The sequence below is a fragment of the Drosophila persimilis genome, unplaced genomic scaffold, assembly GCF_003286085.1.
Source record: "Drosophila persimilis strain 14011-0111.01,24,50 unplaced genomic scaffold, DperRS2 tig00000191-arrow-pilon, whole genome shotgun sequence".
NCBI lineage: Eukaryota > Metazoa > Arthropoda > Insecta > Diptera > Drosophilidae > Drosophila > Drosophila persimilis.
Window position 1 is genome coordinate 13243127 of NW_020825298.1, and position 12425 is coordinate 13255551.

General features: G+C 37.2%; 3 protein-coding genes across 3 annotated transcripts; 2 read left to right on the top strand and 1 right to left on the bottom strand.

Annotated features, from left to right (window-relative positions):
• The first annotated feature begins 1278 nt into the window (after positions 1-1278).
• LOC6589881 (inactive dipeptidyl peptidase 10) lies at positions 1279-5764 on the top strand. The gene is made up of 12 exons (XM_026988914.1): positions 1279-1499; positions 1578-1851; positions 1915-2182; positions 2544-2838; positions 2906-3038; positions 3103-3291; positions 3354-3478; positions 3536-3922; positions 4498-4683; positions 4744-4901; positions 4956-5161; positions 5232-5764. The coding sequence occupies exons 1-12, from the start codon at positions 1303-1305 to the stop codon at positions 5373-5375; spliced, it is 2562 nt and encodes an 853-aa protein (XP_026844715.1). The 5' UTR covers positions 1279-1302; the 3' UTR covers positions 5376-5764.
• Positions 5765-9305: 3541 nt separating this feature from the next.
• LOC6589880 (repressor of RNA polymerase III transcription MAF1 homolog) lies at positions 9306-10862 on the top strand. Its single transcript, XM_026988916.1, has 4 exons — positions 9306-9743; positions 9801-10047; positions 10114-10391; positions 10588-10862. Exons 1-4 carry the CDS (start codon positions 9643-9645, stop codon positions 10640-10642), a joined length of 681 nt encoding a protein of 226 aa, XP_026844717.1. The 5' UTR covers positions 9306-9642; the 3' UTR covers positions 10643-10862.
• Positions 10863-10963: 101 nt separating this feature from the next.
• On the bottom strand, positions 10964-12425 carry LOC6589879. Its single transcript, XM_002014339.2, has 2 exons — positions 12083-12425; positions 10964-11065 (listed from the first exon to the last, which is right to left on the bottom strand). The coding sequence occupies exons 1-2, from the start codon at positions 12407-12409 to the stop codon at positions 11006-11008; spliced, it is 387 nt and encodes a 128-aa protein (XP_002014375.2). The 5' UTR covers positions 12410-12425; the 3' UTR covers positions 10964-11005.

The following is a 12425-nucleotide window of genomic DNA, read 5'->3' on the forward strand; positions in this document are numbered from 1 at the left end:
TGCGGCAAGCTCTCATTATAGTTCAACTTGCTTCTCCACATCTTCTAAAGAATTATCTCTGCCCTCCGTTTTAACCAAGAGGATTGGAACATTGTACGTTCACAGATAGCACAATGTGCTTTACGGACTCCGATTGTTCCCCATCCGTATGTCTCGGTACAGACCACAGTGCGTACATCGGGCACGTCACGGTAGACTGCAGAGATTGTGTTCGAAATTGGCAAGCTAAAGTTAGGTCGATCGACGTTTGTGAGAGAACACACAACTGTACTCGAACGCGTTCAGAGATCTAGTGGGTCTAGGGGGCCTTCGGAATATTGCCTGCCTCACGGTAGGTCGCAGAAAGCGCACCTCGACTATTGGTCTGTGATTGTGTGCGTGTTCTGGGTAGGAACCATGGAGCACAGGAGTTTTGGGAGGTGCGGTTCACTGCTTTTACTCTATGAGAAAATGCCCGGTTGCCCGGTCTCGTCCCGACTGTCCTGCGTCCGCCCTCGAGCCTTGGCTGAGATTTCGGGCAGGTTCCGTAATTTCGCAATAGAAATTCTCTCCGAGTGTTTTCACCTTTAGTTGGCGGTGCACACGGACGGGAACTACCTCCATTGTATACTCGACCATTTAGACCATCAGTTCATTACCTGGATCTCTCCCACCAGTCGTTAGGGTAGCGTCCGTCCCAGTGGTGTGCATGTGGACGGTGTGGCACCCGACGGCAGAGTCGTTTATCTCTGAGGCATCTCCTTCATTCGCTGAAGTCGTACCACAAGCTTCTTTGAACAGGGACAGCTTCCCGACGCTGTGCCGTTTCTGGACCCAGCCATTCTCTTCTCTGTAGGTTACAGTGCCGGCTTTGATAGGCGCTGCACCTTGGCCGTTGGCCAAGCCGTTTCACCCGGCTTTCTGCATTGAGATCTGTGATTCGCTCGCTGTTTCAATTATAATTTGTAAAATATTTAACGATTTATTTAAAGGTTAATAAATTTATTTGCTTTAACTGTTTAAGCTATATTAGACTATCCAAAGAAATAACACATGCATATGTCATTTTTTAATATCCTTTATACTTTTCCTTTGTCTTTCAGTAATTTGTTCTGCCCATTCGTGTTCAAACAAATGGTGGTGACAAAAACCTTTTATTAATGGCAATTGTAAATATAGACAACTAAGTAGTAAGTCGTTGAATAATATAAACTTTCGGGTTGTATATGTCGTAATTAACAGATCTGTATTTCTGAAGTCTTCCCTGCCCAAAATCGCGTTTCTAAAACACCGTCATTCAAGATCTGACTTTACATTTTAAAAATGCACACAAATGTTAGTGCAGATCGTGGTGGATCATGGAGATTACCACCAGATGAAACATTGCAGGTGCAAGACCCGAAGCAGAAAGATCAAGACATTGATCTCGATGAAGGACATAACTGGCGAAGTATAATCTTTTCATTGCTCGTGATTAGTTTTGTAATAGCTGGTATTATTACTGCAATATATTTATTGGGGTACGTTTATTCATATTTATTTGTCATTAGAACTACGTATCAATCTATTTCGACTGGTTTTTGTTTTTGTTTTATTAGATATGTGGATGAGCTTTTATATTGGTCAGGCCGCAGAATGATTTTAGATGAATACTTACAAGGAGAATTGACACCAACTAGATTACAGCCGTCATGGGTAACACCTCAAAAGTATGTATTTCAAGCTGACGACGGAGGGCTTGCCATTTTGGATACAGCAACGAACTTAATAAACATCTTAGTAACAAATCACACTCTTCGTCAATTGAATGTACGTGGATATCAGTGCTCACATGACCTTAAATATGTGTTATTTAAGCATAATGTAAAGAAAGTAAGCAATTCAATTCAAATTATAGTAACGGCAGGATAATAATTAAATACAAATTGATTTTAGACTTTTCAGAAGTCGTTTACTGCATTTTACACAATTTATGATGTAGAAAATGATCACCATATGCCTGTCAAATTAAAAGGCTCATTGAAGGTGCAAAGAACGCGACTTCAATATGCAGCATGGCTCGGTAACACGACTACAATAATATTTGTAGCAGACAATGATATATTCTTACGACAATCGCCTTTAACTGAAGAGGACATTAGGATAACGACTTCAGGATGTGAAAATAATATCTATAATGGTGTTCCTGATTGGCTTTACCAAGGTAATTATTGAGCACTTTTTAGTGGATAATTCAGTGACGGGGTATCCGTTTAAAGAACGTTTAAAGTACCTACATTTTGTATGGGCAAAATAGAAGCTTTGAAATTGCACTAACAAATAACCATGTCCCTTATTTTTCGAAAGTCAAATTTCAACACTCATACTATACATTTTTGAAGGTTTAATATCCTATAAACTGCCAATCTTATCGAAAATTGAATAATTTATCAGATAAGATTATTTTCCTTTTAAAAATCGCGAGTAAACGTCTTTTAAAACAGCATTATATTGAAAATTTGTTGCTGTGCGAATACTTAAGACCGGCACTGGAATTAATTTATTTTACATATTTTCCGTTACAGAGGAAATATTTACAATTCCGGAAGCGATTTGGTCGTCCGCTGATGGAACCCACTTCATGTTTGCTGTATTTAATGACACACAAGTTGGAATGATGACGTATCCGTGGTTATCGTCTGGAGCCTTGTTTGCTGGATCCGGCATGTCCTCAGGCAGTTACTTTCCAGAAACCAAAAATGTTAGGTATCCAACGCCAGGCACTGTCAATCCAGAAGTTCAGTTATGGGTGGTCGACATTACCAACTTTGGTTCCATAGAAAAGGTTGAATTGAGACCCCCTCAATCTCTTAATGGACAGTAAGCTTGCAAATTTACTAATCTTCGTTCAAGCATTTACAAATATCTGTATTTATTTTAACTAAAGGGACTATTACCTAACGTCAGCGGGCTGGGTATCTGATAGCAATCGCCAGGTATCTGTGGTCTACATGGGACGATCTCAAAACTATAGTGTGATCACTACATGTTCTAAACTACAAAATTGGAGTTGTTCAGAAGTAAGTAACGTATTTTAGGTGAAAATATTATACCAAAAATTTAATGTATAACAAAAATATTAAGATTCACTCCGAACGTGCTCCCGAAGATGAATGGTTAGATATATTTCCTCACCCGATTTTTTCGTCGGATGGCAACAGCTTTTTACTACTCGCGAGTATTCAAGAGTCTGGGCATGATCATTTTACGCATATAAAACACATAACAATATCGCAGCAAAGAATTTCTGTTATCTCTCATGGTAGATATGAGGTATGGTATACAAGCCACGTACCCAAATAAACTTAGTAATTTATTCATACACTTAATTTCAGGTAATAAAAATACTGTGTTGGGATACGATAAATCATATAGTATACTATTTGGCTACTCAAGATAAGAAGCCGGGTCAAAGACATTTGTATACTGTTAAAGATCCAATACATGATGATACAAGAAAGTATGAAAGCTCCTTGTTGAAGCGTTATTTTACTTTTACAACATTTTTCTTCAACAGAACCGAGCCACAATGTATTACTTGTGATTTAGGCGAGGCCCTCTGGAGCAGTCGGTATTACTATATAAACTGTTCACATTTTGACGCCTTTATTACTCCGTCACTAGGCGTGGCAACAAGCTATGGAATTGAGTTCTACATCTTGGAATGCCAAGGTCCTGGACTGCCAGTATCGGGAGTTCACATGCATAAGACTCACAGTTTAGTCAAAATTTTATATGACACGCGGCCATTTTATACAGAGAAACTCCAAAAACTCGCGTTACCAATCCAGCGATCATTTGAAATCCCCTTGCCACATGGAAGCCGAGCTCAGGTTCAATTGCTGCTGCCACCCAGCTGGAGAGAAGAGCTACGGGACGCTGCGTTTCCTGTTGTTGTCGAAGTGTATGCAATTTGAAAATTTTATTTAAGGAAACTAATATATTCTAATCATGGATCATAATCATAATATTATTTTATTTTCGTATTAAGATTTAATTGTTTTTTCCAAATTTCTGTGAGTTTTTTGTTCGGATTTAAATTATTATAACTTCTTTAAAAAGCCAATGATGGGTGGATGAGTCTTACTTGCCGCCCCCCTAAATAAAATGTATTCTTGATCAGCGATAACATCCAAGTCGACAGAAACATGCCTGTCTATCTGTCCGTTCTTTTGTCTGAATTCATGTAACCTTTGATACAGCCGAAAATTGCAATATAATCGTCAAAAGAAGATTCTGTCGAGATCAATACGATCAGAAACACTATAATCGTACTAATTTTTTATATAGCTACCATACAGAGCGATCTGTTCAGAGAAAACACTTTTTAACTACATTAAACCATATGATAATCAGTATTAGGCCATAAGTTAAAAAAAAACGTACAAAATGGTCAAGGAATATTATCCGAAAGGAATCTTAATCTTATCTTATATCTTATTGAGACGAGCGTAAAATAATAACTTTTGTATTTTTTAGAAATGGTCGACCCGGCTCAGTATCAGTTTCCGAAAAGTTTAGAATAGATTGGGGAACATATATGTCTTCGAGAAATGATGTTATTTATGTCCGCCTAGATGTTAGAGGCGCAAAAGGGCAAAGCAAAAAATCGCTGTATCGTCATTTGGGAGGAGTCGAAGTGGTAGATCAGATCTCTGTCCTAAGGTAAGTAGCTAATGAAAACATGCTTTCCAAACTGTACATACATTTTTCTTTTCATTTTAGATACCTGCTAGATACCATTAGTTTCCTAGATGAAACCCGAGTTGGTATATGGGGCTGGGGCTATGGGGGCTATGTTACCTCAATGGTTCTTGGCACGCAGCAGGATGTGTTTAAGTGTGGAGTTTCGGTATCCCCTATTGCAGATTGGCTTTATTACAGTAAGAAAAACCAAACTACACAGGCCAAGAAACTATAAAATATTCTCCAATTAGATTCGGCGTTTACCGAGCGTGTTCTGGGACTGCCTGCTGAAAACTATAAAGGATACGTTGAAGCCGATGCAACGCAGCGTGCTCGTCTCATAAAATCAAACTCTTTTTTTTTGATTCACGGCTTGGCCGACTCAACCGCTCCATATGTGCATGGAGTGCAGCTAGCTAAATCATTAACAGACGCAAATATTCTGTATCGGTACCAGGTGAGATTTGTAACACATTACTGGTATTATACAAAAGATTGTTTTTTCCTAAAATACATATACATTTCAGACTTATGCTGATGAAGGTCACGACTTAAATGGAGTACTTGAGCATGTATATTCATCGATGGAGCATTATTTTGCAGAGTGTTTAAGCTTGGATCCGGATGACACAAAACCTGACATAGATCAAAATATGGTTCCAGCCGAGTAAAAAGTAATAATAGAATATGTAAATAAATTAGTATTAACGATTCACGGACTCATAGCTAAGGAATAGAAAACTTTGAAGGTCGTGACAATATTGAATTTAATCGGAAACGAAAATTTTGCTTTAGTCCGTCTAAAACATCTCAATAGATATTTATACATATATTCAATTAACGGCTTTTTGGTTCTTCCATTATACCATGTAAAACAAGGATGAGCCCAGAGATTTAGATATTAATATATTTTATTGGTATGTTTTAGGAAACGTTATCTTTGGACATGTTTGTAAAACTTTAACTTTACTTTTGTAACCTTTATATTGTTCTTTACACAAAGTACTCCTACATTAATAGCGCGGTTCAACTAAGAAGATATTCTCAAAAAATACCAACTTTAATGTTAGAATCGACGTTCCTGCTTGCCTGTTAATTTGTCGTTCAATTGAAAACAAAGCAGCTTAAAGACTAGTACTTAAATATTCTGGGGGTTGCGAAATCTCCATGTTTCTCTTGATATACATATTCTATATACATACGTATGTACAATGTACGCCGTGTCGAGAGAAATTTGCAGCCCCGCAGGCGTTAAGATTTAGGCGGCGCCACATTTTTTAAAAGAACATAATTCATTTGAATACATAACGAAAATGACAATGCCATTGTCACAATTAAAACTAAAATGAATTAAATTTTACAGAATTTAATTAAGCATTTTCTAGCTTTTAAAGAAGTAAAATCACCTCTCTTTTTCATATTTAGAGATTCTGTTATAGGTTAGGTTAGGTATATAGGGCTGCTAGGCCGCGGTCGAGATAACTTGGAGGCAGATCTGCCCATTGTGATGCCCATACTTGTCATGTGATGGTGTCCTCTAATCAGGGAGATTTTTTAAACCATCCCGAGGCCTCAATAAAGAGTACCAGTTTCCCCAGCGGCACGGTCGCCAGGCTGTCCAGGTCATCGAAGACGGCTCCTCCGACTATACGATGTCGCCTCCCATAAGAGCGGGTAAGCTACAGAAGAGATACGGAGGAGGTGCTGTCGGTAGTAGATGGGAATATACAATCGATTGAAAACAAACTGAGACAAATGAGTCTCACCTGCAACATCGAAGCAAACTCAAATTTTTTGTAATTTGGTGTTAAATCAAAATTATGAATAAATGCAGAATTTCAAAATGAACAAATTTTTTCAAAACTTTCGCTTAAAGCGTGAAATTTTTATTCTTGCACTCACTTGTTGACAGTTCTGGACTTAAATTGACTTAAGCAGCATACATATTTAATGTCTAAATTCATTGCATGCTTTTAAAGATTATTCTCAGGCTCCGATATAATGTTAAGACCTGTTAAAATATCAGAATACTGAGAAAAGGGTAAATACTTGCTGTATGTATGCCGCGATTTTTCAACAAGTTCCATTTTTATCATTACAAATTGTAAACATAATAATGTATGCTTTTGAATAAAATGAAAACATTTGCAAACTTTTTTGGTGTGACTTTTGACAATATCGTCTAAATTTGTTATTTTAATGTTATTGTATCTTCAACGGGATGCATAGTTTTTGTTTCACGATTTTTGTGGCTTTGTATACGTGGCGAAATTTCAATTCTTGAAGAAATTTACCAAACATCCCATTAAGGCTCATGAGGTATTCCTGGGTCCCGGAATTTTTGAAGAAGGAGATGTATGGCATGGAGATAAAAAAAGGCAAAATTGTTGTATACATTTTTTTATTTTATTCAAAAGCATACTTTATTATGTTTATTCTTCGCGATCCAAGCCGAGCGGAAAGTGCATACGAACCCGCCGTATAAGAGCGTTACAAGAGGTTCGTTGATCGCTGTACTGCCCAGCGCAACCACGAAAGACATGCATACAACTTGAGCGCAATTGCATCCGTGCTATTATAACATAAGCTATTGACCCTGTGGAAACTGTGCGTTGCCCAAACAAATACGGCAGCTGCCCTACCAAGGGCACCCTTGGTGCCAACTGTCGATATCTGTAGCGACCTCAGATAGGACCCCACCGATGGTGGATAGCCGACTGCGGGAATAGGATATTATTATAGGCGCATTAATGCGTTTGGCCGTTAAAAAGCCAGATTTCGAATTATCGGAAAAGGTCTTGATAGCCACAACAAAAATAATACCGCCATAATAACAGGCTGTTGTATTTTACACAATATATTAAATATGTAAAACAGCGCGATTAATGAAAATTGGGAGCTTGCAACAAATGAGCAGCGCGAACAGCCCGATAGCAGCAACAGATACGATCTGCAATCGCAAAATATTGTGTAGACCGTAATGAAAATTAAAAACTTATTTATTTTTATTTTTTAAAACTTCTAAGAAGTCGTTTTGGAATTTGGTTTGGGTGCTGATTAAGTCCTGCACCATCTTCTCCTGCCTAACGTAGCGCTCTTCCTTCTTTCTGTGGTGGTCCCTTTGTTCTTCGAAACGTTCCTGGGCGATCTCTGCCAGCCACGAAATGTCGTTCTTTTTTGTTTCTTTGCCGGAGGCCCATACAAGGTGCTGGAGCGACAAGATCCGTCCAGGTCCATCTCGATAATTTTCGAAAAGTACTCATCAATATCTGCAATGAACACCTTTTTTTAATTTATTGCCAAAAAAATATATATTTCATTTAACTTACTGCCGTTGTCCAATGTGCTCTGCTCCATGTTGTTTATAGGGTAGCACCCCAGAAATTAGTTCAGCTTATCGAAGTGCAGATGGGGCACCCCCACTCGGTCCAATTTTATTTTGTTCAATCCGGCAAAGTATCAAAAAAATAGTAGGTTTCACAATATTTTATTTGGCAGACTCAATAATATTTACCTGTATTTTTTGGTCATATTTTCGAGGTTTGTCCTAACCTCAATTTTCTCCTGCCATACGTCAATCAGCAGGTTCTCTAGCGCAGCACTCCATTTCATTCCATTTCAGCCAGCCGCCTGCTGTTCTCTTGTTTGCAGCATTGTGTATTAATATTATATATTATAATCAAATTAATAAAAATAAAAAAACAAATATATCTATTTAACGTACCACGGAGGAGTTTTCTGGTACTAAATCCATTTTTTTTAAATACATTTTTCGATATTTTGTTCTGCAGTCGTTCTTAGCAACGTAAGCGCCCATTCTGCGTCTCAGCGTCATTGCGTCTATTCCGCTATTGCGATATATGTATTGCGATATTTATGTATAAATGTATCACATATAGGGCTATAATATATGTATGTACTCTTTGAGTTCCAGGTAAAATATAGTTTTATAACCAACTATATAATCTAAGCAAAACAAATAAAAATAATAGTTGATGTCTCGCCAAAGATGTAATTATGCTGAAATACGGTCACACTTATGAACTGTTCCGTTATGAACTAGTTAAAAATAATCTTGTGTTGGTAGAGAGACATTCGTATGTTCATATACATACATATATGTTTGAACATATACGTAATACGTCTTTAATTAATATTTTGTGGATATAAATGTTCGAAAACTAAAATCACAAAATTTGGCTTCGTTTAAAAATATAAACTTGTGTGCATTGTAAGGTTGCATGAGATTATTTAAAAGTTTGTTTGCAAATACTGTTATACAGATATACATATTATATATATATATATACATATATCCCATGTATCTGCTGAAGGAACACAGTTATAACATTTCCAATATAATTGAAAACTTAATTTTGTATTGATTTTGGTCAATATATTTAGTGTTAAGAGAAAAAGAAACTTCTCGAAAGCCATTTATTTGTAGTCCTCGAGTACGATTATTTATATGTATGTAAATATATGTTTCTTCTATCAGTGGATTACACAAATGGTATCAACCAATAAAAATAACAAGCAAGTGAATTTATTAATCCATAACAAAGAAAACTGAAAATAATTAAACTAAAAAACTTAAAATTGATTAAAAGTTTATTTGCCCCAAGCTGCAAGGTGTTTACTAACCAACGCGTACTCAAGTATTAAGAAACAAAAACACATTTGAAGGCCAATTATAAACATAGAACATCCGGAAACCATGCTCAGAATATCCAAGTCTTCTCCTGTCTGGGGAAAACATATATTGGAGACATATCAATCAAGAAACATTAAGATACCGCAAGAGTGTATAAGATCGAACTCTGTTTAAATCGTTTTTTGAGCCAATGCTGGATTGTGTTAAATATGCTAATAAGTTATTGAAGCAGTGTTAAATAGGAGCTACAAGTTATACAATTTTCAACTGCTTGCTTGATCATCATGAAGCTACTAGAGAGTTCTCGTTTTGAGGCCATCAACAATGCACTTTCTATCCATACAAGCGGCATCACAATCTTTGGACGCATCGAAAGCTACTCCTGGTATGTACCCGCAACAATTAAGATAAACATTACTTACATATACATATGTCTATTCAGCAAAATGGTTGCAGCAGACAAGGCTTTATACAAGCGGTTTACGGCTGAGACCCATGGGCACGATCTTCAGGCTCTATCGCCTCCACAAACACTAGCCGACTTCTCACCTAATTTTTGTCGCAACAACAGCCACTCGGGCGATGAGGGCATCATTCTGTGCGACACCATTTCACGCAAGACTCTGTTTTACTTAATTGCCACTCTAAACGCTTCATTTGAGCCAGACTATGATTTTTCGGATGCGAAGGTAAGGAAATTAGAGTTATCTTGTTTATTTGATCTGTATAATGTCATATTTCTTCTATATTCTCAGTCACATGAGTTCAGCAAGGAGCCCTCTTTGCAATGGGTCATGAACTCCATTCATTCAAATCTATCAGCATTAGCGGGAGATCAGTATCAAGTCTTGCGCCAGCCGCTGTGGTCTGCCGTTGACGATGAAGTGAACTTATCAGAATGCGACATATATAGCTACAACCCAGATTTAAGTTCTGACCCATTCGGAGAACCTGGTTGTTTGTGGTCTTTCAATTATTTTTTTTATAACAAAAAGCTAAAACGTATTGTATTTTTTACAAGTCGAGCCGTAAAGTATGTTCTAATCTCTCAGGGAGCGCGAATGCAGAGAGCTGATAGCAAAATTGCCTGTTGGGCTGCAAATACTTGCAGATGTACATGACATCAGGAATTAACTGAAGATAACCATGACCAGCAGGCAGTTCGGCTTTGTAACTTATCGGCACGCGCTCCACTACGTTTATAAGACACTGTACATTTTTTATTTCAGCTCCCTTTATGCTGGAGAAACGTCGGACTTTTCAATGGAAGAGGATGTTTATTGAGGAAGTTCAGCACAATTAATGTTTCATCGCCATTTCGTCTTTTCCCAGAACATGTTCATTGATTGAATAGATCTTATATATGTATGTACAAAAAGGCAGGGAGCGTTAAAATGTTAAATTTTTGGAACATTAAGTGTACGTTATGCTGGGAGTACGTAACGCAAGCGGAATAATAATGAAAAACAAAAATGTAGAGATTTAAACACTTTATAAATATTAATAATAATACTTTATTCAAAAATAATATAGATAATTTAAAAAGTATTTTTTAGTTTCTGCGGACAAATACTTTCAAATTAATGCCGCAAATATCATTTCTGGAACAATTTCGAACTTTTGTTTTTTTTTTTGCTAGGCGTTCGCTTAGGTGTCAGCCTTTTTGTCCATCCTTGGCTTATCAAATTTTAGATTTAAAGATGCGTACTGAAAGTAAATATATTTTAACAACTCAAAGTGTGCAGTTTATTTGTTGTATTGTATTGTGTATCCACTATGTCAGTGTTTCGCCAGCTTTTTGTATTCAAGCTGCACGTATCGAGTCAACACAGTGCAGAATGAGTAAACACTTGGGAGGCGTTTGTTGCCTTGCATCTGCAATTTAATTGTTTTGTTTCTTGTGGCTATTATAATATTATAATTATAAATACGGCCATTCGATGATTCTGCGTTAGTTTTCTCGTATCTTTGCGGCGGCGTATCTCGTAACCGTGTGATAACACAGGTGTCTGCATACAAAATTTGGCTTCTCTAGCTCTAATAGTCTCCGAGATCTAGGCGCTTATGAAGACGGACAGACAGGCTGCTATACCGCCTCGGCTATTGATGCTGATCAAGACTATATATACTTTATGAGGACGGAAACACTTCCCTTCTGAGTGGTTCACGAATCCACTTCCACCACAAATATAATTTACCCCAATGCTCTGGTTGAGTACCTGGTATAAAAACCATTAAAGATTTAACTGAGAAACTTGCTCTAATTGTATGGGAAAGGAGGAGGCAGCAATCACTGTTCCGAGTACTATTCTTTGTACAAAAATATACAGCTTTTGGCAGCCTTATAGCTCCTTTAGATTCCCGCCTGGCAGTACACGTTACTTTTGTGTACGTTTTTTAAATAGGTCCTCAAAAAGTTGGCATTAAAAGTTGAATTTAAAAGCATGCCCAAACAAGACAGCTGGTTGTTTCACAGGCGAATGTTGAAAGAATAAATTGTCTATTTTAAATGTTTGTAATATCTTGTTTAGGAAGCATAATTTATGGGCTACATTATTTCTCAATAAAACCAGCAATTTTTTTTAATTTGGGAGCAGACCAACAAAAACACAAAACTAAACAAGTAAATGTATCACACGAAAATACTAAAGCCGGCTTCTACTGCTCCGTGGAATTGATTTCAATACAATACAATTTCAATTGCATTTAAAAACATTCACTTACTTCTGAGAATATCGGATAGGAACCTTTTTTCAGTAAACTCTCGCCAAAAACGTTAGAAGTTAGCATTTTTTCCACGTTTTTACAGTCCCGCACCATTGCGAAATTTCGAGACAAACTTAGCTTCTGATAGGTGATCGAGCGATTCATGACATTGTACAGTTCACAATTAGCAGGTGGGGAGCATGAGCAGTTTTTGTTTAGCCAAAATTCATCAACAGAAGAAGACGCAATTTCGAGTGTCCGCATTAACACATCTTTAGGAATTCTCTTTGGCGGAAACTTCCCGATCTGGACGTCACGCGATGGTTTACGTACTGCTTTTATCATTTTGTAAAAATGAATA

Coding starts and splice junctions, on each gene's coding strand:
- LOC6589881 (XM_026988914.1), top strand. CDS start 1,303: ATGCACACAAATGTTAGTGCAGATCGTGGTGGATCATGGAGATTACCA. Junction 3,923..4,497: donor TTTCCTGTTGTTGTCGAAGT/GTATGCAATTTG, acceptor TGTATTTTTTAG/AAATGGTCGACCCGGCTCAG. Junction 4,684..4,743: donor GATCAGATCTCTGTCCTAAG/GTAAGTAGCTAA, acceptor TTTTCATTTTAG/ATACCTGCTAGATACCATTA.
- LOC6589880 (XM_026988916.1), top strand. CDS start 9,643: ATGAAGCTACTAGAGAGTTCTCGTTTTGAGGCCATCAACAATGCACTT. Junction 10,048..10,113: donor ATGATTTTTCGGATGCGAAG/GTAAGGAAATTA, acceptor CTATATTCTCAG/TCACATGAGTTCAGCAAGGA. Junction 10,392..10,587: donor TTTACAAGTCGAGCCGTAAA/GTATGTTCTAAT, acceptor TTTTTATTTCAG/CTCCCTTTATGCTGGAGAAA.
- LOC6589879 (XM_002014339.2), bottom strand. CDS start 12,409: ATGATAAAAGCAGTACGTAAACCATCGCGTGACGTCCAGATCGGGAAG. Junction 11,066..12,082: donor CCTATCCGATATTCTCAGAA/GTAAGTGAATGT, acceptor ATTTACTTTCAG/TACGCATCTTTAAATCTAAA.